The sequence below is a fragment of the Enoplosus armatus genome, chromosome 13 (genome assembly GCF_043641665.1).
Source record: "Enoplosus armatus isolate fEnoArm2 chromosome 13, fEnoArm2.hap1, whole genome shotgun sequence".
NCBI lineage: Eukaryota > Metazoa > Chordata > Actinopteri > Centrarchiformes > Enoplosidae > Enoplosus > Enoplosus armatus.
This window is the reverse complement of record NC_092192.1, coordinates 16,042,682-16,069,007: the sequence shown is the minus strand read 5'-3', so window position 1 is coordinate 16,069,007 and position 26,326 is coordinate 16,042,682. Positions and strand designations below refer to the sequence as shown.

The 26,326-nt window shown below is 40.5% G+C and overlaps 1 protein-coding gene across 2 annotated transcripts in view; it reads right to left on the bottom strand.

The window, feature by feature from the left end:
- The window catches only part of gria3a (glutamate receptor, ionotropic, AMPA 3a), a 70,457-nt gene that overhangs the window by 2,024 nt on the left and 42,107 nt on the right, over nt 1-26,326 (bottom strand). The window contains exons 5-14 of one of the 2 annotated variants that reach the window (XM_070917354.1): nt 22,967-23,020; nt 22,541-22,702; nt 21,994-22,161; nt 21,474-21,578; nt 19,017-19,124; nt 16,836-17,042; nt 15,053-15,426; nt 12,579-12,777; nt 6,767-7,014; nt 5,905-6,019 (exon numbers count right to left, since the gene is read on the bottom strand). In XM_070917354.1, coding sequence (XP_070773455.1) covers nt 5,905-6,019; nt 6,767-7,014; nt 12,579-12,777; nt 15,053-15,426; nt 16,836-17,042; nt 19,017-19,124; nt 21,474-21,578; nt 21,994-22,161; nt 22,541-22,702; nt 22,967-23,020 — 1,740 coding nt within the window. The remainder of the gene's footprint in view (nt 1-5,904; nt 6,020-6,766; nt 7,015-12,578; nt 12,778-15,052; nt 15,427-16,835; nt 17,043-19,016; nt 19,125-21,473; nt 21,579-21,993; nt 22,162-22,540; nt 22,703-22,966; nt 23,021-26,326) is intronic. The other variant, XM_070917355.1, reaches the window with a different exon arrangement.

Genomic DNA, 26,326 nt, shown 5'->3' with positions numbered 1-26,326 from the left:
ATTAACAGCTATTAGAGGCTAATGTCTCACAAAAATTACCCCTTTAAATCTCATAAGCAGAGTGTTCAATGTGGTTCCCACACGGAGAAACATCTGTACCGATCAGGAGAGCAAACATGCTAATTTAGATGCTGCCTCCAAATTTGAATGAATCAAGTCCAAAGTGATCTTGATTTATCAGTTTATCTATCTATAATCTATAATTAAGGGTGTTTCTGCATCATTACCAGCCAGATGAGGTCAAGAAAATGTAGTTGTAAGAGTCTATAAAGACTTTTTCTGAACCAAATCGCAGATGAGGAGAGTCATAGTTTGGGGTTTTGGTTTGTAAGACATTATGCTCAATTTCCTTGACTGATAGATTTCCAGGCTTATTTCCTTTCAGAAAAATGATCAGTGTTTGTAATCCAACATCATCAAATATATTGTATTCACCACTGTGTTCTTTGTATGTCGAACAGAATACAAGTCATGTTTTCTGATTATTTATACAAAAGAAAAGTCATGCGTGATGTTAAGTGGATGATCTGCAGTCCTGTTTTCCAGTCAGAGCACTTTGAAAGGCAAAGTTATGATGACAAAAGACAAATAGCAACTTAGATGCATGAATTTAAACGCAACAACAAACTATAATTGATACACAGCCCACTTCTTGCACCAACAATCACGCCAGGGGACAGGATTTAATTAGTTTTTTCCTCTGATGCATCAGTTTCACTACTTTTGGCTTTTTGTGGCAGAGGAGCAAAGAGAAGCGAGAGATTTGAACATTATTTAAACTAAATGGTTGTTACACTGTATGTATCAAGCTAGCTGCTGTACTGATTCAACATACGGCCATCTGCAATTGGATTATTTGGAAAATGACACATTTTGGATGCTTAAGCTCCGTGTTGTTATTATGCATTTTAGAGACACCACGGGGATGAATTGCAAACAAAAATGCGGGGTGGGGTGTTATCATCCATTTGGCTAAAAACAACTTTTCATAATAATTGTGTTTAAGGGCACCACACTCATCACAGTAAAATGTGGCTACAGTAATTGATTCAGTGTCAAATTTACTTGCTTTGTTTTCCTCAGTTTAATAACTTTTGGTTACATAAAAATAACCACGGCTGATTAAGATCATAAATGGTTGTGATTGGATAATGTCTACCCTGTCCCATAGCATTGTGGGTAGGATGATTAACTCTAACGACTTTCCTTTTCTCTTGTTATTATAAATTATACATCTACATTTTTTCAGCTCAAAGGGAAAAAAAGGGTGAACTGCAACAATCTGCTGGTCATCAGTTAAAGACCCAGGCCTCGGACACACCAGCAGGTGGTGGCCATGGACTTTTAAATAATATACTAAAGTGCACTGTCCAGGTTGCCAGTTCGGAAACAAACTGAAATATCTCCCTGTATCTGTCCTTATCTGAAACACCTAAATAAAAACAGAATTTAATTCTATGCATAGAAACAGATTATAGCTGAAAGCACACGTTTGATGTTTGGAAACGTATGGACTTAGTATGCTGATCATAGTATGTGGATGGCGATACCCTAAATTACCTTTAGTCATAAAAGACTTCACAGCTCTAAATAACTGTCATCATCCCTGCTGGAGCCTTACAGAGAAATCAAAGGGACTTTGGTGGACAGAGGTGAAAAAGACAACTTGTTACACTCTATGTGGTTAACGGGGAGAAAAAGTAAAAAAAACTACATCTGTTTCCCACGAGTCCCTAAGCAGCTTGGGTTTGTAATTATTTTGTCCCAGAGACACAAAATCACAGCACTAAAGTATTTTTGCTCTGTTGCCCGTTGCAGTGTGGTCTGTCTTGGTAAATAACTCCGCCTGACATTTACTGTCAAAGGGAAAAACACCGTGAGCTGTCCCAAACCTCTGATGTAATAGCAGTTCACATAGCAGCTCCATGGAAAGTGAATGCAGACATAAAAAAGGTGATTTATCAGATCTTGAGTTGACTCACATTTACAAAGAACTGAGCTCAAATGGAATAACAACAAATATACTGTGCTGCCGCTACGGCTACTAATTTAATTTCTCCAGCACCGTTTTACAAACAGATACAAAATGAAATGTAGCGAGCAAAAACTAGTCTATTGCAATAACAGTGAAACTGAACTGTTGAATTAAGGTCCGCAGCAAAATCTACATATTATACTGGAGAGTAAGTCACTGTATACAGTTATTTATCTGCCAAGAGAACTTACTGTACGCCTCAGTTTTCATAGTTCATGTAGTTTTTGCAAATTTTTATATGAAATAAACAATAAGATATAAAAATAGAGTTTAAATTGAAATACATATAAATATGAATACATACAAATATATACATATAAACACATTTAAATTAATCTTATATAGTTTTTTTTCATAGTTTATAGTTTTATAGTATTTTTTTAAAATAGCCCACCTATACAATATACACAAAGCATGTTAAACTGTATATATTTATATTTATACATATATTTATTAGCTTTTATCTCTAGATTTATATAATTTATATATTTTTTCATTCACATTTTTACTCTTGTTTTCATCATTATTCTTATTGCACACGAGCCTTTCCACCCTGCATTTCACTGCACATATCGTATGAGCATCTGACAAATCTTGAATCCATTTAATTGTAAATAATTCAATGCCTAAATCTTAAAAACGTAACTTTAACTCGAATCTTAATCTTAAAGGAAAATCATGTGAAAGTAGGAAAATGCATGTGTTACAGTACATGCCAAGCCTAAGTACGAAGGTATGAAGGGAGCTCATGTTCAAGACATAAACACAAAAAACGCACACATTACTGTCATGTAGTCAATAGTCACCCGCTAACTGGACACAGCAGATAGTCTGTCTCCTCTCACTTCTGCATTGTCTCTGGTGACCGTCTGATTATGCATCCAGATTTCATTCAAATCTGGCTGTATTTTTGTTTTCTCCAGGAAGCAAATAGATGTATCTCTATGTGATAATCTAAAGTGCCTTGATTTTCTCGAGGATTACATCTCCTCAGAAGGCACAAGTGAAATGTTTAAACATTACTGACTAATTTTGAAAACTTAAAACTTTAAACTCTGCCCTTGTTAAACACTTTTATTAAGATGAAATACGATTTTCGTTGCATTAGACCTAATTGTCTCAGGCTGGTTGTTGCCAGCATCTCAAACTCTAATTAATCACGTTTTGTGTTAAAACGATGAATAAGAGGCGTATGAATCCAACCCTCTGATGAGGTGCAGGGGGTGGACAGAATATCATGAACACCTGTGCAATCTATTGCGATGCAATGCAACAGCTAGTGCTATAAATCTTATATTTGTGAAGTTTAATAATTCATAATGTTCAGTTTCCGCTGAGGCTGTGTCAGAGAGTAATTTTTGGGGTCATAGTTTGTGTTGTAGTATTACCTTGCATCTGATGAGACCTACAAGCTTCACAAAGATAGTATTTATTGTTGTATTGGATTCGATACATTGTGCAGGTGTTTCTCTTATTGTGTCCACCCCCTGTACCCGCTCTGCGTGTAAAGGGTCGACTTAACCTCCGCTCACTGTGATTTACGTCACATCAGAACTTTACCCTTCAGTCTGTCTGCAAAACAAGAAAACAGTATCTAGAAACATTCATGAGCACACAGAATAAGTCACATGCACAATACTGACTCGTGGCCAAATTAAGACATAAATCACATACTTTGTGATATCAAATTAAATAAACATCACACAGCATTAACTACAAATTACGATTTAACGTTCTGTCTGGAGTTTTGTTTGGTTCTAGTGAGCATGTCTGAAAATAAAAACATTCAAATATCTGTATTGATTTCTAGTATATATAAACATAAATGCTGAATTTCAGCAGCCAAATGACAACATTTCAGTGATCTAATGTTATGCTGTGAACGTCATATGTTCTCAGTGGTAGTTACATACAATATATTTCCCTCTTATTGTTAAAATTACCCACACATGCATTTCTGAAAGTGAAATAAGGACAAAGAAATGTGGCAGTCAGATGTGATAGTGTTACACTGATCATCTAGTCTCTTTTTCTAACCGAGGGATCAAGGCAAATTGCCAGCGAGAGGAGACGGCTTCTTTGTGTTATCCCATTGGTAGTATCCATGTCCTGCTCACTCAGGAATGGATGACTCGAGCCAATAACAGCAAAGTTTGCTTTGTCTCTTCTCTCACAATATGCCAAGTGTACTGTGGTCATGATGCAAGCTGAAGAGCAGAGGCAGATAGTTGGGCTGTTACTGCGCCCTGGCGTCTGAAACACAAGATCAGGGGCCTCATTTTCAGAAAGGTTGTACAACAGATTTGATTGAAAGAAATCCTCATCAGAGTCAATATCTTTTTAGAGGATCTGGAAAAAGGTCCCAACTCTTCTGTAGACCTGAGCCTGATGTGCACAGCGTGTAAGGAAGGAGAGATTATGTGCACACAGTATGAAAAGGCAAGACAGGCTTTACGATAATAATCAGTTAAGCTCTTCTTCTTCTCTTTTTTGTTTTAACACAACATTTAAAGTGAGACTATGTGACTTTTGTGAAGAAATAACACAATCTTCCTCTTACAAATGAAAAGTTAAATTCACAAGCAGTTAATCTCAGCCCTGCTTTAGTAGTCAGTTTGCTGCTGCAGCCTTACATGAGCAGTTAAGACCAGTATTTATTTATATTTATATATATACATCTATTTTTCCTATACTTGCATGTACATAATAGTTTTAAGTTAGTTTTACCTATCTGTGTTCAGCTGTATGTCTATTTCTATCTTCCTGTAAATTGTTCTGCGAAGCAACTTAAAAACGAGTCAGACCCCTTGTATGTCTGCACACACTTGGTCAATAAAGCTGTTTCTGATTCTTGGCTACCTTTACATGATAGATATTGTGACTGACTTTGTGACACTTCTCTACTGCGTTTTAGCACATCAAAGATAAACAAATTTTCATGGTTTTACGACAAAATTAAAACAAGAAGTAAACACACCAGAAAATTCAATGTGCCATTGTCCTGTATTTGCCACTTGTGGCCGCTGTTTAGCAAAAGTTGCATAGTCTCACTTTAAAGTCTGAATACATATTCACTCAGTTATTTGTACATCAACTTATGCTCACTATGAAAAATGGTCCGAATACAAATGTGAGATTCAAATCAAATCCTCTTGTACAAATGGGGCCCCTGGTCGTATCTTACTCTCTACTACTGCAGGGTTTACCAGGTCAGGGTGGCCATGGATAGACTTTGACTGGCCTTGGATCAAGACCAACCAAAGGTGTCTGTCAGTCTTACGCTGGATTTTGGTGAGAGGATGTTGGACAAAAAAGTTTGGACAGTTAGTTGTCACTCTGTCATTAGAATTCTCACGTTTGCCTGCGATGCTTAGTCCCCTCAAGACAACGCTGTTCCCCGTGCCTGCCCTAACGCCCAGGCGGCAGATTGGAGAGTGCATACATTGTTCGACTTGGAGGTATTGATTTGTTCTTCACTTTAATCCTTCTGGCATTAGTTTGAATGCCACATATGAAGATACAAAGCTTTCATGTTGGCCTGTAGATATAAAAAACAGAGGGAAAGACGGTTTCTGTCTTTCATAACTACATGCCAAAAGCATAGAAACAACTACTCTGTCAGTACAATCAAACACTTAATAATCTATTTTCTGATCTCCTTCTGTCCTACTTCTGCACTTTGGTTTATCTCACAACTTTGGGCTTTTTTCTCCTCCATTAGCCAAGTAAAGGGTTCCCAGTTGATCACAGTTACACCATAGAAATGTAAAAACAAACAGATATTTGAGCCCAAAGACTATAGTCAGTGACGACAGCCTTGCCGATTACTCTGTTCTAGGATACCCGACTTTGGTGACATTGAGGCTGACCTTAGAGTCACCTCCCCCGCTGCCGCACTCTCCCTTGTCGTACCACCATTTGTTTTTCAATTTGTCCAAGAGGCCTTGCTCATTCAGTTTTAACACTGCCAGGTTAACAGCATTTCTTGAAACGATAAAACATAACTTGTAAGAAAATGAACAGGTCCGTGAGAAATCTAATATAGAATATTAGTAAAAAATAGTGATAAATATCAATGGTTCATAAGGGGAGCACGGAAGGGACAAATTGGTAAAGAATTTCACTGGTGTGGAAGGGTAAGAAGCATTTTTACAGCAAAGAAAATGTTAAATATTAGAGAGGTGGCATGGAGGGTTACATTGCTTGTAACTGAAGTGTGCGGGATGGGGACATTCTGTCATTGTTGAATTAGAAATAAGAACATCCAGCATGCAGCTTAACATTCATCACAACTGACAGACCAGCATTTTAACTAGCAAAAAAAGGACATATCTCAGTGTTGAATTAGAAGCAATGCAAAAAAGGGCACCACAGAAACCGGGGGGGGGGGGGGGGGGGTTGAAGGGAAAAGAGCAAAACAAACAAGGCTGGGGAAGGTGACAGTGCACATCGACATTCAAATGGATTTACTCAGAGTGACTAATATACCAATAACCTTAAGAGAAAGAAGAAAGTAACAGAGACACAAACCAGATACAGAGGACAGAACAGAAAATGGCTGAACGTGTGACTTAAAGTTAAATAACTCATAATACTGTTCACTCATTGATGCACTTTGGGGGGAAAAAAGAAGAATTAAGGAGTGAGGAAGAAGAGAATGGCAAAAGGAGACATCAGGGTAGGTGGAATACTATAACAACATGGAGGATATTGTTATAATATCCCACCCACCTTAATGCAGAGCCTTTAGGTGTGGCCACGCCATAGCCCTTTGAGTCGAGGTTGCCGCCAACTTTCATGGTGTCACAAGGTTTCCGCTGCTCTATGTACTCGTTCATAGTGGACTCGAGAAGAAAGGCGAACTTTCCCTTCGACTTTCGTACTCGGGAAACCCCGTCTGGTGTTGTCTTGGCAAAGACTGAGGGTTCGGCTGATTTCATGTATGACCACATTTTCTCATAAACTGCTATTTTGGAGCGCTGCATTTGAGGACACAGAGAGAAGACAGAAACAGTTTAGTTATGCACTTCACAAAACATCAACAATCATCAAAACATTGATAACATGCCACTGTGGGTTCGAGTAAAAGGAAGTTCGACATTTTGGGAAATTAGTTGCTGTTTTACATGAGAAGATGGATACCACCCTCATGTCTGTGCGCCAAGTGCAGAGCTGGAGCCAGGAGGTGATTAGCTTAGCTTAGGGACTGTACAAAAATTATTGGGGGCTTAACACTCAGCTAATCAGCTAAATCAACAACTATCACTGCCACCAAATGAGGGCTCTGACACACTCGCTGGACAGATCATATTAAATCACTAATAACGACAAACACCAACATCTATTCTGTTTCTCAAAACTGACTTATTGGTCCTATAATCTTTTTGTTTGTTTGTTTTTTTTTACTATAAATTTCACAAGGGAGAATGAAATATATATATAAATCAGGGAAGCCTTTTAAGAAGTTAAAAGGCCCTCCCTGTCTACCCTAGACTACCCTCCCTTCAGCAGAAAGGAAAACATATTTTCTTACAGTCCCTTGGCATAAAGACAGGAAGCAGGAGAAACAGCTAACCAGGTTACCAGCACATCTGAAGCTCTCTACACTTTGTACACAAACAGAAATGTTATGCTAAGCTAAGATAATCGACTCCCTGCTGTAGCTCTAGTGGCATCAATCTTCTCACCTACCCCACGGAAAGAAAGTGAATAAGCTTATTTTCCAAAATGTCAAACTACACAGATAATAACTGCTGCATTTCCTGGCCACGCCCCAGTCCATGATGTCACACTGGCGTGGCCAGAAGTGCAATGTGGATTATACATTTCAACACATAGCGGCAGTGTACCGACGGCTTTCTGCTTCCTGTAATTCAGAGTGGATTTACCCTTTACATGTCAAGAGTGCAGCAGAGGTAGTGGGCTTCATGCCAGCAGCCTGAAGTCTGACAATCTGGCAGCTCAGCAGAAGCAAAATGCAGGCCATGTTTGGTATCAATATTAACAGACACAAGTGACCTCCTCCTCCTTAGTTTGTGTCCCTACCAGCAGGTCACAGCTGGAGTCACAATCCTGGTTTCATTTTTATTTAAATCAAATCAACCCTTTCACACATCCATGGTATCAGTCCATTTGACTATTGAGCTTATGCAACAGTTACATCTGTGCAGTTATAATGGCCTGCTGTGCAGCTTGATGATACAACAGCTTGAAGTACTGTACAACTGCAGGTTCTTTACATACATGGCTTCAATACTCCGGGGCCAGTGTGCATCAATGTAAAGTGCCTCGAGTCACTAATGCAGCCAGCAGCTCCTTTTTATAGTTATATTTAATATCGATTGAGGAACTTTTAGAGGTCATGTCAGGGCTTCATCATTAAGTAATTTGTGTTTTAAAGATTATTATTGTTTAATATGTTATGTTCAATATTATGGTAAGAATATAGTAATATATGTGTTATAGTATATTATAGTTAAAGTACACAACAAAGAGAAAAGGATGGAAAGACTCACTAGCTGTGATTTTCATTATATAATGAAATATATGTTATCTATTTGTATATCATTCTCAGTCTTAGTAGTAAAGTCAGACTCTTCAACTTAGTCATATTATGTTATATAAGTTGAGCTGATCATGTTTCATAACATAAGACATATTGTTTTATATTCAGTTGACATCATGAGTTATTCCACAATCATCTGTTGATTAAGCCAAATACCAGTTCAAGCGGTTTGTGTTATTTGTTGTTTGAACTCCTTCTGTTACACTCGTGTCTTTAACACATTTGATCTGCTTACTCTGCTTAGACTGACGGCCGCGTCAGCTGCCAGCTGGAGCAGCTACAGACATGCACAGCACAGCCCTGCCCTCACACTCAGTACGCTGCTAAAAATGGCCAGCGAGAGGTTGATCGCCGGTCACCGGGGAGCTGGAGTACACAGCTGTCTACAATAGAGGGGAAAAATAGAGAAGCCGCACTAAACCGGGCTAATGTGACCTTCTGCTCAGCTTGGTGAGGGGGACGCGCCTCAGAGGAAACTTTGGGTCGAAACTTTTCATATTTCTACATGTCTTCAAGGGGCTGTTTGTCAGGATTGTGATGAAGGCGTGACAGGCCGGTTCATAATCACTCTGGCAAACAGGAAGTAGAAATGTAAACAAGCATGACGTCAGAACAAGTTATCAGCGAAAAATCAGATTATATATATGACTTATATAACGTTTTATTAGTGGTCCTCCACCTTTCTCATTTACAACACACATTATAGTTGAAATTGGAAAAAAAATATTTTTTTCTGAATATGCTATTCTGTATTGCATGTTTCATTATTTGAGTTGTCCTTGCTAACCGGGCACTCTCGTATGCATTTACTTGCTTATTTATAGTACTTGATATAGAGGAATCAAGTGTGCGTGACTGGTTTAATCCAGATTGTATGTTCAGTAGTTGTGTGAGTCAGTCCCACATCACATCGGATAGTTGAAAGTAAAGGAAAACATCAGCATGAATTGACAAACTATGTCAGCTCAGTGTTGTGTGCGGCCGTGTTGTGTAAATAACTCACCGGAGATGTAATGGATTGTGGGCCCGGGCTAGCAAGTGAATCATTCTTGACATATGCACGATTTCAGTTCAGTTGAGTGTTCATGTAAACACTCTTAACATGACAGTAATAGCTGATGACAGGCCTGACCATAGTGTGAAAACAGCGATTCTTTTCTGGGTTACATGAAGACGCATGCTTGTCAGGAGCAGGTTGGTTGAAATCTGTGAAACTCTTCGTGCTGTCAGAGTCATAATTCTCACTACAGCAGTCACGGCTTAACAAATTATTCAATCAATTAATTTTAATTAATGACTGCTGTAACCACAACATTCTTTTAACTGACAAAAAGGTCATATTCTCTGGCCAGCGAGGAGTTTTTAACTGCCCCTAATCCATTCTGGAAATAAACTGGTCTAAATTCAAATTCTTCCAGCTACCAGTTCATCCGTCAGCAGCCGACTGAGGGGCTGAGAGTGATTCATGGCCCTCTGTGTACGTCTGTCACGCTGTCAACCCGAAAACAGAGACGACAGGCCAAACAAAGCATGTGCAATCTTTCCGCTGTTTTATTTTTATCTGCATGCAATTCTTAGTTGCGTGCACGGTAGTATAATTCAAACTCATTTACTTTATGTTCACGCTCAGAGGAAACAAATTAATATGTAACTAAATATTAGCATGGCTCGTTTAGCAGCACCCCTGTAAGTAAGGATCCCTAACACACTTTCACTTTAAAAGTAAACAAACAGCACAACTTCCCTCTTACTACTTCTACCTTGTGCTGTCTTTTCCCACTTTTACTAACATTATTCACGGTCTCCCCTTTAACTTCAATATATACAGTACAGCACACAACTGAATGAACCAGGTAAGTTGTCAGTCTCAGCAGCTTTCTGGGAAATGTAGAAAATCACTGATTTACTGTAAGTAGAGGCAGGTGAAGCAGGTTGAGGAAACAACATCTGGAACAATCCATCACAAATGAATTCATCTAATGTGTTAAACATGAGGATACTACATCTAATATGAAACGCTTATCCTCCCCCTAGAAGCCATGTTAACTAAATCTCCTAAACAGAAACGGTTAAAGCTGACACTTATAATCAATGATAACCAGCTGCTTGAATTCTACTGCAGTCTTTGGATTCTCATTCTCTTTGCAAAATAAAATCTTTTCTGAACAGCTTTTAAGTTTAAGAAATGTTTTCAAGCGCTGCAGTGCAGGAGACAGCGAGTTACCGATGACCTCCTCCACACCGATCACGGTGATTGCTCCATTTCAATGCTTTTAGACCTCAGTGCGGCTTGGCACAGCAGACCATGCCATTCAGCTTGAACGCCTTTTAAATGAGTCGGGTCACAGAAGCATTACACATGCCTCCACTCGGTCACATCCCCGCAAAATCATTCCTCTCCACTATTAAACACACAAACAAGAGTAAGAATCTTTCGTCCCAGAGGTAATGTTGTCCCTTTTGTCTTTCACGCCTTTCCTCTTGAGAGATATGCATGCTTTTATTTGATTATGTTTGGCCTGACTCTGTCCTCTCCTGCCGGCAGTGAGTGTGTAAAATGGAGCAGATAACCAAACCTTGCAGACAGTAACATGCTGTTCTACCCTCACTGTATTGTAGCATATTTACACAAGCTGTCTGTAAATCTCAGAAGAGATTGTAAGATAACTCCCTGTGGACTGAGGCAGAGTCTGAAACCAACACACAGTGCCTTCCTGATCACTCCCAAGTCTAACGGAGTCCATGGTTTGTATTTATGAAACGTCTCAGACACTCCAAGAGCAGTCACACCAAGAGACCGTCTAGGACTAAAAATAGACGCAGCTCAGAGCCGGACATTGGATGTGAATGACATTTCCATTTCCGAGGAATAGGACGTCTTCTTTGAGATTGCAGTTTTGTGACAGAGGCCCACAAATTGGAATTATAATGACATCTTGTAGTTCGTCTTGAAAGTTTTTTTTTTTTTCCAAAAGTTTCAAACACACAGACGTAGCCTGACAGTCAGACTGTCAGACTGTCATTTTGTTTCATTTCATTCTTTGTGAATCGTTGAAGAAATCAGAGATGTGGGTAGTGATTCAGAGGCTAAGACAGAGCGACATCTTTGCAATTACTTATTACAAGGCCTACACGTTTACACAATCTGTCACCTGCTTTTCTGAATGGCCAACATGAACAGTTGTTGTATTATTAGTGTTTTTAAGACTGCAGCCTTGTCCGTTTTTGTATTATAAGACGCTCATGCACTGTGTGACCTCGATGAGAATATTTGCACCCTCACTTTGGCAGCACTTTTGTGTAGCGGGAGATAGAAATTAATCTGCATATTAGTGCCAGCACAGTGAGGCTAATCAAAACAGAGGGAGCATAATTGTCCCAGTTGCGTAGCTGAATTATTCCTGATGCCAGAAAGTGTAGAACTGGAAAAAAAAAACCCAAAAAACTTTTGATTTTGATGGAGAGAACTTAAGTTAATTTTGCGAGGCAAAATGGATTTGCAACCAGGCTGATAACAGGCATTCCTTCCTAAGCCTAATACCATAATTTAGTTTCGTGGTAGTCACAGTACGACTGATGTTCTGCTCTGACACTTTTAAAATATGAGCTCATCTTTGCTATCCATCCCAAAGCAACGTCTTTTAAAACCACTTCACAAAATAAATGCATGCTATTTTCTTTTACTCCTTTAGTAATACTTAATTCCTCTTTATAAAACATTGTGCACTGAATTAATCAAGTGTGGCTGTAGTATTAGTACCTTGGAAGTGCTGTATCAGGGGAAAAAATACAATCCTAGACCTTCTTTTATTGATTATTCATTCGATTTATTACCTGGCAGGTAATAAATCAAAACCCACAGGAAAGCTCCAGAGGCTTCTTCAGCTCTGTGCTCGTGGCCAACATTAACTACTGTTAGAGCAGCTCTCGTTATACAGTGCGGCGACAGCATGGATGACAGCCAGCTGAGACACTCACCCTAAAGAACTCCTTAGTGGAGCCTGAGTCTAACGTCCCATAGGCGATCTCTGTCTGCTTGGCCAGGTCCTCTGCACTCTCGATGGGAGAGACCATCCTCTCCACGGTGAGGAAGGCGGCCAGGTTAGCAGTGTAGGAGGAGATGATGATGAGGGTGAAGAACCACCACACTCCTCCGACGATACGCCCGGACAGAGACCTGAGAGGAGGAATCAGAGCAGACAGACAGACGTGAGGACAGCGTGCTCAAATCTACAAAGTGAGGGGAAGAAGAATCATTTTCCACCGTGTCTCCTGTGCTGGACACATTATCAGCTCAGAGGTTTAGCTCAGACCTGGCTCTTTGATTTGAGGAACTTTATACTTCTGGAGAAATTGTCCAGTTAAGCTGTTAAGTGATGAGAACTGCAATATTATCCTCCTGTCCCTGGTGCTAAATGCTAACACCTATTTGCAAAGTGAATTCAGGGGAAGTATCATTAACTCAATATAGCTGCCTTTACAGCTCATTCATTATTTGAAAGTAATAATAAGCCTCACTACCTCAATATAACTCTATCCACATTTAGTTTTGGAGCTGATTCAGGTGAGCAGCCATCCCAGATAGCCAAACATGCTCGGCCCAACAGCAGCCTAAATCCAGAAGGTCTCAGGTGGGAGGTTTATCTACTTGTGGTGTCTGTTAGTTTAAAGCTGCAGCCAGTGTTTGGTGCATCTGATGTAAAATGTAACGCTCTCCACCACAAATGTAGACCAGAGGGGACAGCACAAGTCTAAAGTAAAAGCACCATGAGAGTCTTTCTGCTCGTGAAGTCAGGGTGTGATGAGCCAAACCGCTCCGTCACACAGATACTCCCACCCTGCTCACTGGTCCTCAACCAATTCTTCACAGTTTTCACATCAGCGTAAAGGCTCCGACTTTAAATCTGTGCCTCGCAGTGCAACCCCGGGTTCATATATTTAAATTTGACTATTCTCTCTGGTACGATCCCCAACTTCCACCATCGCACTCATATTCCACTGAATGTGCTGCTGTCAGACGAACTCACATTTCTCATTTCAAACGAGTATGCATTTGCAACGCATCACTGCATTGCAGATGTACTGTTCTGGATTTCTCCTAATAGATTGTTTTCATAGCTTACTCAAGTATTCATGCTTTCAAGTTGTAAATATTTTGTTTGTCCTTCAGTTGCAATCAAAACCTACGGTATGTTGTGACTCCGTCATCAAGGTTTTAGGAAGGCTTTTCTGTAAATGGCTTATAATTGGGATGATTATCAAAAAGCTGCTCCCTCTGTGCTTCTTCATAGCAATGACTAGTGTTATGCTATGAATTATAGACCTGGACACCTGAGTTTACAGTATATTTAGCCTGCGGCATCAAAGCTCTAACTATCATCCGTCTCAATCCGCTAATGGGACAATTTACCATGCTGACATCCCGCTGAGCGTTTGAAAAAGCTATTTAGATGCACAGGTCATTCACTGGCTCTCATTCAGAGACTGCACTCATCAAACTAAAGACTTATGGTAAAAAATTTTTTTGTAATGTTGATTTTTCTTGTTAAATGATGAAGTGTATTTTTAGCATTGTTACTAAATGTATGCATTATTAGATACACTTTTTTACTTGCATATATTTTGTCCCTATCTATCAGATATTTCCTTTTAGTGAATACAAGTGATCAAAGGGTTGTTCTCTGCGTGTTTCCTGAAAAAAACAATAAAAGCTGAAAGAACGCTAAATGTCCCACTATTAAAAACCCACATTCTTTTCCCTGACGGCACATTATTAATCACTCCATTCAATGTCAGACTAATCCGAATCTGTGAAAACCTCTCCTTGAATTTTTTTGTCATTGCTCTTCAACCAGCTTTCCTGCAATCTTCCCGAAGTCCCAGAAGAAAGGATGTCAGAAGGAAGAATCCTTGAAGAAGATGTCAGGCACACCACAACAGTGATGAGTAAACAGATGGATGGATGAATGAATGAGTAGAGGGGATGACTGGATGGCCATTGTATTGGGAAAATACATTATGTTGTTACGGTGCCACACAGAATACATTATATGCACCAGGTTGATGACCGTAAAATGGGACATGCAGCAAAAACACGGTAGCCCTCCAAGAGTCATGAGGAAATCGAGCAGCTACTTTGAGTGAAATGTAATGACCCCTGTGCATTTTACAGCCCTCAGCATGGTGGATATAAGTTATTTTGTGGATGCAAAGCATCACTGCCAGCATGCAGCTTAAAAACAAATGGATGCAGGGAGTTTTTTTCTTTGCTCAGAAAAAGAAATGGGGGGAAAGTGAAGTGAAGCAGGAGGTTAGGTGGACAGCGGCACTACCAAAGCTCAAAATAACCTATATGCACCATGGCAGGATGGAGATGTATGCATGGGACTATAAAATGCAGAGAGACGACGAGGACAACTGAGAGGTGACGGAGAGTGAACACAACAACCAACCTTGGTGAGATATCGCATCCTTGCTGCATGAAGGCGCCCAGGGAGAACCACAGGCTATTAAAAATCCCAAAGTCGTTTGGAGGGTCTGGGGGGCTCTGAGGGTCTTTGACCTCATCGTTCTCGTCCAGATGCCACTCATAAGGGCTGAAGCGGCTCACCAGGAAGAGCACCACACTCACGCCGATATAGGCAAAAACTATACACATCCAAATCTCATAGGCCAGTGGGTCCAGGAAGGAAAACACCCCAGGCTTGGACTTTTGGGGCTTCTTAATCATAATGGAGATTCCCAAGCTCATAAAGGGCTTAGAGAAGTCTATCACTTCTTCCCGTACCAACGTTATAGTTAGAGGAGCCACGGCTATGTCAGCTCTCTGTGAAAATGGAAAACAGGCACACTGGGAGTTAGTCTTACAGAACAAACCATAAATAACCAAAGTGTTATATATCAACTTAATAAAGGAAATACTGATAAACCCAGAGTCAAACTAATAACCATGACTACATATAAGTCACACTGTCTTATAATGACGGTGAAATGCGGAAGCTTAGAATATACTGAATAGCAGACCTGTGATAAAGCCTCCCATTTGAAAATGAGTCACTCAGCATTTGTGTTGGCTAATGTCTTTGTCTCGATCCAAATCTCCTCCATGAATCAAGCAGAAGGTTGGAAGACAGAGGTGGAGGCGCTTATGTAAGCAGTCCGTGAAATGTGAATCAGCCTGTTAAATTCACCTCCATCAGATCCTCTGCAGCGGCCTGACAGGCTCATCAATCAGTATCTCAATGTTTGCAGGGAGACGCTTTGAGGAGAGCGGGGTATTGTGACTGAGCTTAAATATATCTAATATCTAACACAAAGGAGTCAAATCTTAGATAAAGTTAGGAGGGGTCTCTGCCAAAAGCAGGTGTCCAGGATTCATTCATTTACATCTGAATTGCTAAGTAATGAATACAAATTCAGAGTTGATGGAGAAATACAGCAAGAGGCCTTGGACTGGCCATTTCAATTATTACTCTAAGCTATCAATACTGGGAGGGCTGCAGGAGAGCAGAGCGACCTGTCAAACAGTCATAACAGCAGAAACTACAGGTGTCAAATTGAGAACACTAAAGCACTAAAGCACTGGTTGCATGCAGATTCTTTCTAGATTCCAGTCTGCCAAGTGAGATGTTTAACATTACTCATTCAGCAGCTGAGGCCTCATAAAAGATGCAAATCATCTTGTTAAAGCCAGTTCAAGTGTGAGTGAGCCACGAGACGCATGGTAAAAGACCATTCTAGGCGATTTCACAGTTGACGCAGGGCTTTCCAAAACTCGCTCACACCAAAAGTGCAACATATTTTTTTCTGTTTGAAATTGGATGGGTTTTTTTTTTTTAGTTATCAGGTGTAATACAGCTGTAAGATGATGACAGCGTTGGGGTATTATTTAACAAGGCTTCTTCACCAGCTGCTGCAATCTTTAATACTTTAAAGCAACAGCTTTCACATTCATCCTCTGTTGATCATGACATGGAGTAAATTTAATTCACTTGGCTGACAAGAAGAGGAAGTTTGATATTTTACATGGTAATATTCACTATAATCTTGTATAATATGTGCTTGGTTTGTTTTGACTAAAAAACCTCTTTGTGTTCAAATGTGGAGGATACTTCAAGACATTTTCTATACTTCAGAATAATCTGAACAAATCTGATGGTTAAGTAGCAGGAAATGATAAAAAATGAACAGTTACCCCCTCCCCCTTATGAGCTACACAGGCGGACTGACACTTACCCCATAAACCAGTTCACCCACCATCCCATTCCACGTCTTGGTCTCTGGATCTCTGGCTCCGTACTTCCCATCCGGAACTACTGACAGCTTATATCTTATCCCCACATGCTTTGCAATTTCAGAAGCTAAATCGACACAGTAGCCTTCATATCTGTCATTCCCATCCATCTGCATATAGTTTTTCTTGTACATCACATACGGAGCTTCCTGTTAATCAGACAAAATTTTGAGTTCATTGCAAAGAAAGCACACATCCACAAGTGGCCAGACCTCATTGGTCACACACGGCCTTGACTGGTACTGTAGCATGCACACGTGCAGGGGTGACAGACACACACATGTGGGGAACATTAAAAGACAAACAGAGCAGAGGCTAAAAGGATCTACACAGCGTCAGTTATAAGCGTGTTATTGGGGGACTTGACAGACTAAAAAAAGCGGGCCGCTGCTGGAGTAAAGAGGCCGACTGGGCCAGCGGGAGGACTGAAGCATCTAACACATAAAGAAGGGGGCAAAGCAGGATTTTGGGACTCCCTCATGCTAACCTCATCCACAATCTAAATCTGTGGAAATGGGCGATAGGCGGGGGGTTGCATGTGCTTTGCATCAGCATGGCACAAGGGGCAGGACAAGCTGAATGGAGCACTTTTCCAGTTCATGAAGTAAAAGCCAGTGACAGCAGACAGATACAAGTCATTCATTCATCAGACAAATATTAAGCGCAAAAAACGTGTGAGCCACATCAGAAGAGTAGTTGTATGACCAAATAAATGTCATACTGATTCAATTTTCTTTGCATTCGTTAACTATCATGACAATAAAATAATCTGCTTGTTGTCTTAATTACATTGTTTGACTATTCCACATCACCTCTGTGCCTTGGATTTCAATAAAATATCACGTAATTCCTCCAAAACGTAAAACATGTTTGCCATTAAACCTCCTTCAGATGAGCCGATGTCACCTTGAGGATATTCAGCAATGGTGATTTACTTTGTCACATGGCATGTGCATGTTTTTCAGAGGTCATTCGACTGACAATAGAAGTCATCTTCAGAGGAGACGTGATGCTTTCACAGTATCCAACAGTTTGACTCCTTTGTTGTTTGAACTAGTGCTTCTTTACCTTCTCTTCCACTCTGCAGTCATGTACAATGTTATAAAAGACAAAATGAAAGAATCGCATCCCTTTAATAACGGGATGAACTTTCATTAAATATGGCATTTTCTTTAAAGATATGGAATGTAAGAAAAGCAACATGATGTTAATGACGTGACTGTGATGTGTGTCTAAAATAATAGTCGTCTTTATTCAAATCAAAGGCATGCCTGGCAGTGAGAAAATAATGCAATGACACTACTCTTCTGTTTTTCCTTCCTCACTCTGAATATTGTTGCTACCTCCTGTCTGGTCATGAGGATAATGAGTTTCTAGACATTGAAATGAGAATGTGTGACTATTACATTCTGAATTTGCCTACGATGGAAACATAATAAGCAAAGTCAGAAGGAGCGAGAGGCCATGGTTTTAAATGTAAGATAAGGAGCACCTTATCTTACATTTAAAAATGGCTGATGATTACTAATGTGTGATTACTGTCTGTCACTAGTCTAACTAGCACTGTGTCTAACCCTGAGCCTGATATACAGGGAGCACTGGTTTTGGAGAGACCTACAACAGATACATTACAAGTCAGTGCCAATTTTAGGTAAGTTGAAGTAGATTTGAACAAAGGGATAAACAATCAAAGGTTGCAGCCTTTGGTTGTTTACGTCCTCCTTGTGTGCAGATCATTTCATGTCTCCGGCGAGACACAGCTGATTTGCTCCAGCGTCACTGACCGTTTACTTGATGAGAGGGAAAATGTTTTACTTACGTATGCACTGAATGTAAATACGATGGTGTGTATGTCTATAGTTATCTTTACCAAAGCCGTTATTGTGATGTCACTACTACAACAGCCCACTGTAATATAAAAAAACCAAAATGCTTTGGCACCCACACGGATACAGTTGAAACACTCTTTGTGAATCGACTGTTTCAACATGTAGTGAGTGGATGGAAAGCAACTCAAAACAAAATAATTCTACCCTCCCAGGACAGATTGCAACAATGGACACCTTGACCTTGAGTGGCAGAAATTTTAAGGTGAAACACTTAAAACCTGCTTGAGAGTGTACCATAATAGTAGTGACCACAATTGTTCGGTTTTCCACAGAAGAGGACTCGTTGGTGACCTGCTGATCCATAATATATACAAATTTTTCGTACTCATTCCAGTAGCCGATCTGAAAAGGACACAAAGGTTCACAGTTATTACAAGAAGCAGAAAGACATCGATACAGTAGAGCCTCCAAGTGCGCGTGAGTTGGACGGCTCTATCTGTGCAGCAGGAGACAGAGTTGGTTTTGCCTGATGTATGATTTCATAAAAAGCTTGTAGTGGTGCTTCTCACTTCACCTGGGCTATACTTCAGCAGAGTAGGCGTAATCTATTCCTGGTTCAGCAAATGTTCTCTTACATAACAAGAAAGCAGCACCAATAGAGCACTCGAAGACTGATAACATTAATACCAGCAAGACAAACCTAATAGTCTATATATGTGCCTTATCTAGCCGGTGCAGTAGGCTGTTCTGCTGTTCTATTAATACAACACATACTGCACACGCAGTACAATCTAACACAAAAACAAACACTGGCCTGTGTCTACTCAACCTGAGATGATTCCAGTAGCTGCATTGTGTTTATTTCTGTTACACTCTGATGTATTCAGCCAAGAAGAAGTCAACGTCTCCCACTTCTGGTAGCTGCGATGCACGGTACTCACTCTGTTGTCACTGCAGATTGTCCCGCACAGTTTGGATGTGCGGGGCGCTCTGATGTATGTTGCCTTGTGAGCTGAATTATGTGGACAGTATGGGGCCCCTCGTCCTTTTGGTGCCATCTTTTGTGGGGACCTTGTCAGAGTTGAGGGTCATGGAGCTCGCCAAGCCCAGCGTTGTGGGTCTGTGTGTGTGTGTGTGTTTTTCTTTCCTTTGGCCTGCCCAATTACACAAAGCCCATTTGCAGCAGAGAGGGATCATGTGGGTGCAGTGAGAGCCCCAGTATCTGGAGATACATCAATGCAAAAGTCCAACTGAAATTGGAAAAATGATTCCTTTTTGCTGTCAAACGTCATTGTGGAAGTGATTTTCAAATGTATTGTAAATAGTTTTTTATTATTGAAAGTGGGATAAACATAGAAATTAGCTAGTAGCTAAATCTGGTGCAAAGCATCTCTCCTCTTTTTTAATGTATTTTGTGCATGGCCCCTGATATAAACACATTTAATAAACTAAACTAAACTAAACTTTGAACATATATCAGAAATGACCTTTTAGCCTCCAAGATAATAGGGGTATAGACAGTGTTTTGTTAGTGGTATTGAAGAAAAGCACATAATCATTCAGCCTCTGAACTAACAGACATTGACAAGTGCTTCAGCTGTCAAGCTAACTAGATAAATTACTTTTCTGAGTGAGTGCACTTCTCCCCCAGTTGACATTTGTTTGCTAGCTCGTTTAGCAAGCCAAGGCGCCAGAGACAAGACGTGTCTGTGCTTGAAGACAAAATGGACAGACTGTAGCTGAAAGCTAATGTGTGCTGCTGTTCTTAGTTCTTAGCTCTCTTCTGTGCGTGTCCAAGTAAAATAAAATCTTCCTATTGGCTAAATGACCAAAAATATACATTTCTTTCTTTTGAAAGAGGACAGAGGACAGAGCAGATCTCTGTGCTGTAGTATAAAGTAAATTCAGTCATTTCAGTTGCACTTTAATGCTACAGAGGCAGGTGCATGTGTAACGCTGCTGCAGGGATTGAAGACCTGCCTGACGAGAGTTGCTAACCCACGAGCAGCTTCATTATAGTGAGGTTCAATCGAGAGTTTTACTGTGATGGTGGCCTTGAGGAAAACGCTGAGAGATGATCTGAACTTTAAAAAGTCACATTTAAATAAACAATACATACACGCAAACTATCAGCTACTCATATGTTTGCAAAGCAAGCCCTCAAATTACACTTGTCTGCCTAGACTCCATAGGCATTTGTGTGATATAATTTCAAGTGACTGACGGTTCTGCGCTTCATTCAGGCCTCAACATGAACCCTTCAGTCACCTGATTGGACAGATGCACCGCTCGCTGGGCGGTCAGTGGTTTTCCCATCACATTTTAAAGTTGGAAACACATGGCAGACACATACTGTAGCAGTTCACGATGTTCCCAGGTTTTGAGTCATCATCTAAATTACCACTCCCCAAAAGTTTGTAGATTGTTGATACCATCTGCGGGGCGCGACTGATTCTCAGTGGATGTTTTCCAGATTAAAATCTCAGAGGGGATGTGAGCTCACACGATTTAGGCTGGCTTTGCAAGACTGGGCTACTGGCAGCTTCTGTCCAAATCAGAATCAACCCTACTACTCGTGTACTGGCAACGTGCCAGGAGAAAGTCAAATCCTTTTCTCAGAGCTGCTTGAAACTTGTGTTAGTGGATTCAAGACATACAGTGTTAATATCTAAATCATATGCTGATCCTGCATAGAGTATTTAATTGCACATTAATTAGATTATGATAGATGTTTCCAGTGTGCTCACTTACCTTCCTTGGACCTCCTGTCTTCATCTCGTACACATCAATGGTGTAATTAGATCGTCGACCAAATGTGTCAAACTGGATGTTGCCTGTCATACCTGGTACTTGGACCTGCCAGGCAGCAAGAAAAGAATGATAATGCCTGTACTCAATACAAAGCAAGGGAGCAAACTGCACACAGTAAGGAATGGGCGTATCTAGAAAATAATACAGTTGTAATATGCTATATGAAATGAAATATGGTGCTGGTGTTACAGCACTTGTTCATGAAGTTCACAAATAAGGTGCTTTACAAAATGTAGCCCAATAGTGGTTATAAATGGTCTATAGAGTGGTGGCTTAGTGATTAGTGATCCTTCGACATTTAACAAAGAATCTCAAAGAAAGAAAAGCAAAGAAAAGTTATAGTTAGGTACCATGAAAATAAAATCAATAGGTTTTGAAGCAGAAGAGTGAGATCAAGCAAAGAGTAAATAGACTAAAAAGCAGAGCTGTGTACAAAGACAGTGAACGCCTTCAGTCCTACCATTTTCAGGGCCCTCTCTATGTCAATGCCTTGGCTCCAGGGCACAGCCGGGTTGGCGAGGCAGTCGCCGGCGCTCCCGCGGCGAGACACGTCCACTCGCTGGCGCCGAAGGTACCGGAAGGCCTCCGCAATCACGAGGATGGCATCGTGGGTCAGTGCCGATGTGTACTGAGACAAAGGCCACAAGAAAACCCCAGTGACGCAACACTGACATCATGCAACACTGCACTGCTATCACAGCAAGGTTATTATCTCTGCAGCAGTACTTGGTATGTATACACCAAGTGCTGCTGATGTAAAAAGTAAGAAAATCAAAGCCTTGCATGATGATTGACACAAAAATTGCACAAGCATGAAAGCCGCCTCTATTCAAGGACAAGCAGGTGACAAGTTATTTAAGCAACGACTCAGTGAAAAGATTCAGATTGACATATTTTCTCTGGTTTCAGCAGAGCTACTACCTTAAAGGCTGGAGGAAGGGGGGGGGGTGTCTTTGATGATGTTAAATAAAATGTAGCTGCAGCAGCGGCGGCTATGCCTCACTGACCTTCAGTGGAGTGTTTTTGGCTTCTGGAAATTCTCTTTCATCCAGGCGCTCCCAGCGCTGGAGGAACTGCTGGACGATGGGGCTGTCTGGGTTGATGATCTGGAAGCCTGTGATGTTGGCTCCACCAGAAAAGACCCTGTCCAGGCTCATGTTGGAAAAACCCTGAAAGCAAAGAGCACAAGTGGCTGGTAGTGAAGCAAGGGCTCATTAGCAGCAAAGAAAAAACATTTAGAAACTGCTTTAGCTTGCCCATCATTAGCTCTATTTAATTACTACACTTGATTGTAAGTCTATCATCAATACATATTGAGAAGTTTGTTACTGAGAGTGTTGCATGTCTTTGCACTGCATTGCATCACACTGAGCAGTGTTATTTCGTGTTTTTTACTGTGTTGTGTTGGATTGTTTCATGTTGCAAGCTCTCACCAGGTTGGCAAGGATATAGTGGTATCCTCTGCTGTTTTTTCCCGAGGTCACCACCTACAAGTCGCAGGAGGAGACACACAGTGAGTCACATTCACATCTCATAACACTGAGAACATTTAGAGGGCTGAGATTCAGAAATGACAAAGACCTTTCAATTTCATAACACAGAGCAGTCGGCAGGAAGAAAGGGAAAAAAAAGAAAAGAAAAGAAAGACATTTTAGAGCGACATTTGCGAGGGCAAGAGGGAGCGTGTGATCACATTTGTACATTTGTGTGTGTTTGTATGAGACACGCAGAGCGAGGGGAGAAACTGTGATGGCAGTGCTTGTTCCTTTCCATTAACTTCAACTTGTAAAATAAGGTCAAGGCTCCGGCAAACCTCCCTCTATCTCTGCAGCTGCCTGTGCTCTACAGTCTGCCTCTTCCCTCTCCGCCTGTCTCAGTCGCACACTAGACTTAATTAAACCCAAAACGTTGTACAGCACCTGTCTGAGCGAGCAGACACAGAGCGAGAGCTGCACTCGCTGATTTCTTTAAACTTCTCTCTCTCACACTCTTTAACACGCACCCCCTCCCTTCTTCTCTCTCTCCATATCTCCCTGGATTCTGATTCTCCATCGCAGAGTACGAAGCTTCAAAAAGATACTGTGGGGGTGGATAGTTTTTTTTTTTCCCTGTCTTTTCACTTTCTGCACTCCTACACAGTTTTGATACTCAGGCACTGAAATCATCTAAATGTTAAATGTCCAGAGTGATAGTGATATCATGTTGGAGAGATTTTATAGAGGACTTGAATACAGATGAGGCATTTTACAGCAGCATTAAAACAAGGACATGCATCCCTGTGGTATATTTCTATTACAGTTTCCACAAGACGTACAATGATATAATGATGGTCCAGTTTCTTATCCAGTAGCTCCTATCTGCATGCAGTCTCACACCTGTCCTTTCATTCACACCTGTGCACTTTAAAACCCTCTGCTTACTCCTGCCTTAATGTCTCGTAATTGTCTCTAGAGAGGGAACGTCCTTGATGCTCCAAGGTTGGCCCTACGACCGGCTTATACACTCTGAGAAATGTCAACAATAAATCCAATTACCCTCCTCGGAAATGCAAAATGATTTCATTGCGCTCGACATTTTGCACCTCCACCACTGAAGATCCACACCCTTTTACTCATAAGCAAAGAATCCTGGAAGCTTTTCTGCTTACTGTCTTCCAAATTGTCTTGAAAAGCTTTTCATTTGCTATTCATCCATGTGAGAGGGAGCCGCAGTGACCCAAGTGTGGCAGCACAGCAAGCACTTAATGAAGCTGCAGTGCCTGGAGTGACTGGCTGCAACTCCCGTTTGTCACCAACACACTCAGGCAGAAAGCACAAGACTTCACACTTCTATATGAGCACCTTAAAGTGACACCTCAACTGCTGTTTCTGACTAAAACCTTGTTTAGCTGTTAGAAAATAGTCAGCTGTAAACATTTATTGCTTACTGTAGCCACGAGGCACACAAGAACAAATAATAATGCGGTTTTATTCGGCTGTCTACTGGAGAGTAACAGGAGAGGTGGAAGTTAAGCACTCTGAAGGAAGTTCATAAACACATGGTACGGTATGTTTCCTGGTTTATTAACCTACAGCTTAGTGTTAAATGGTACAAATTTCTGCAGCTATGATTCAAATATTTCAAACATTCGAGAATAGTCATAGTGCCTGATAGTCATTCACTGTTGACTTTCATGCACATTTTCTTGATAGACTTACCACTTGGCTTTTGTGTCAAGTATTTCTTTTCAAAACAACCTGGCAATGTTTCGGAAGAAAAAACAAAAAAGACAAGCCCACTGGCAGCTGCATTGGTAGTCATCGAGTTGGCAGCGAGCACAGAGACCGACAGCTACGCTAAAGTTGGGATATTTGGCAGGTAATTCAGAAAGAGGAGATGATTCTGGGAGGTGGCTCTTGTTTGATCTTGTTTGTATTAACACAATGAATCAGTGAGGCAACACCAAACTAAAGACTGTATAAGCTCTGATTAACGTACATTGTAGTGTAGCTACAGTACAAGTCACAGTGAAACACATACACTCCTTATAGACACAAAAACTATGAAAAGCTAACAGTCATCACTCTGGTTTTACCTAATTAGTCACTGTGTTTTCCTTGTGAACATCTAACACATTTCAACAAAATCAAAGTGATAAGTTAATTTCTACAAATATACCATAGAATTACATTAGATTTATCATATTGACAATTGATATCATAATCAGAAAACGTATATTGTGACAATATTCAGCTTTAACAATACTTTTACCATAAATAGAATTCAAAACTGATTGTTGTTGTTCCTAAAAGAATCTTACAAAGCCGTCAGACTTTTTTGAGTTAATGCATTTACATCAATCTGTTCAGTAAACCCTCTGAAAATAAACAAAAAACAATATGATTACCTTTGAAAACGTAAACAGGCTACATGCCAAAAGTGATTTTTCTGCCATTAACTTCCTGGAAAGAGGCCCTCTGAAAATGTTCTGAAAACCACATTGATTCTTTAATTGTTATAGCCTAACATGCTTTAACTGAGTGCTAGGGATGGCTACATCAGGTTGTTTTAAATCCAGCTAGATATTAAAACAACTCAGGGGTTATAGGTCATATTAATAATGTGAGCAAAGTTGTTAAGTAGTTCTCCACAGTGCTCTCAAGTTCTCAAATGCAGTTTACCAGTACATTTCATCAGTCAACATTTTCGTTTTCATGTGTCAATACATGAGCACTACACACGTTCCTGTAGAGGATAATTTCATTTGATTTGCTGTGGGATTTGCTCCATCCCTCTGTTGGCAGTACTGCTCTGAAAAATAGCATCTGGGCATAACAAATATTTTTAGGATCCTGATGCTCCAGTTTCATGGTCCCCTGGGATAATCGCTTTTTTTGTGAGAGTGTGAAACCACCAGGAGTCTGGAAGAGGTCAGGCACTACCGTCACTGAGAAAACGACACTTTTATTGTCACAGGACTCATATCTTCCTCTCTGACAAAATCCATTTCTCACAAAACAGCTTCTTCAAACAGCTCGGGGGGAAAGAAGACCTGCAGCCTGTAAGCGAGAAGGAACCTGCAGCACTGATTGTACTGACTGGCTCCTACATTTTTAATGCGCATTGAATGGAAAGGATAGTCTAAGTGCTGTGCCCGGTCAACTGTTTTTCTACAGTTAATGTTCTCATCTGGCAACAGTCCAAGGCCTCGTGGATCTGTGATGAGTCCAACCGTGAAGGCAGAGTCATATAATGTTAAATATAATCAGTGTGCCTAAAACATGACATGACACTGATACTGCTCTCCTTCTTTT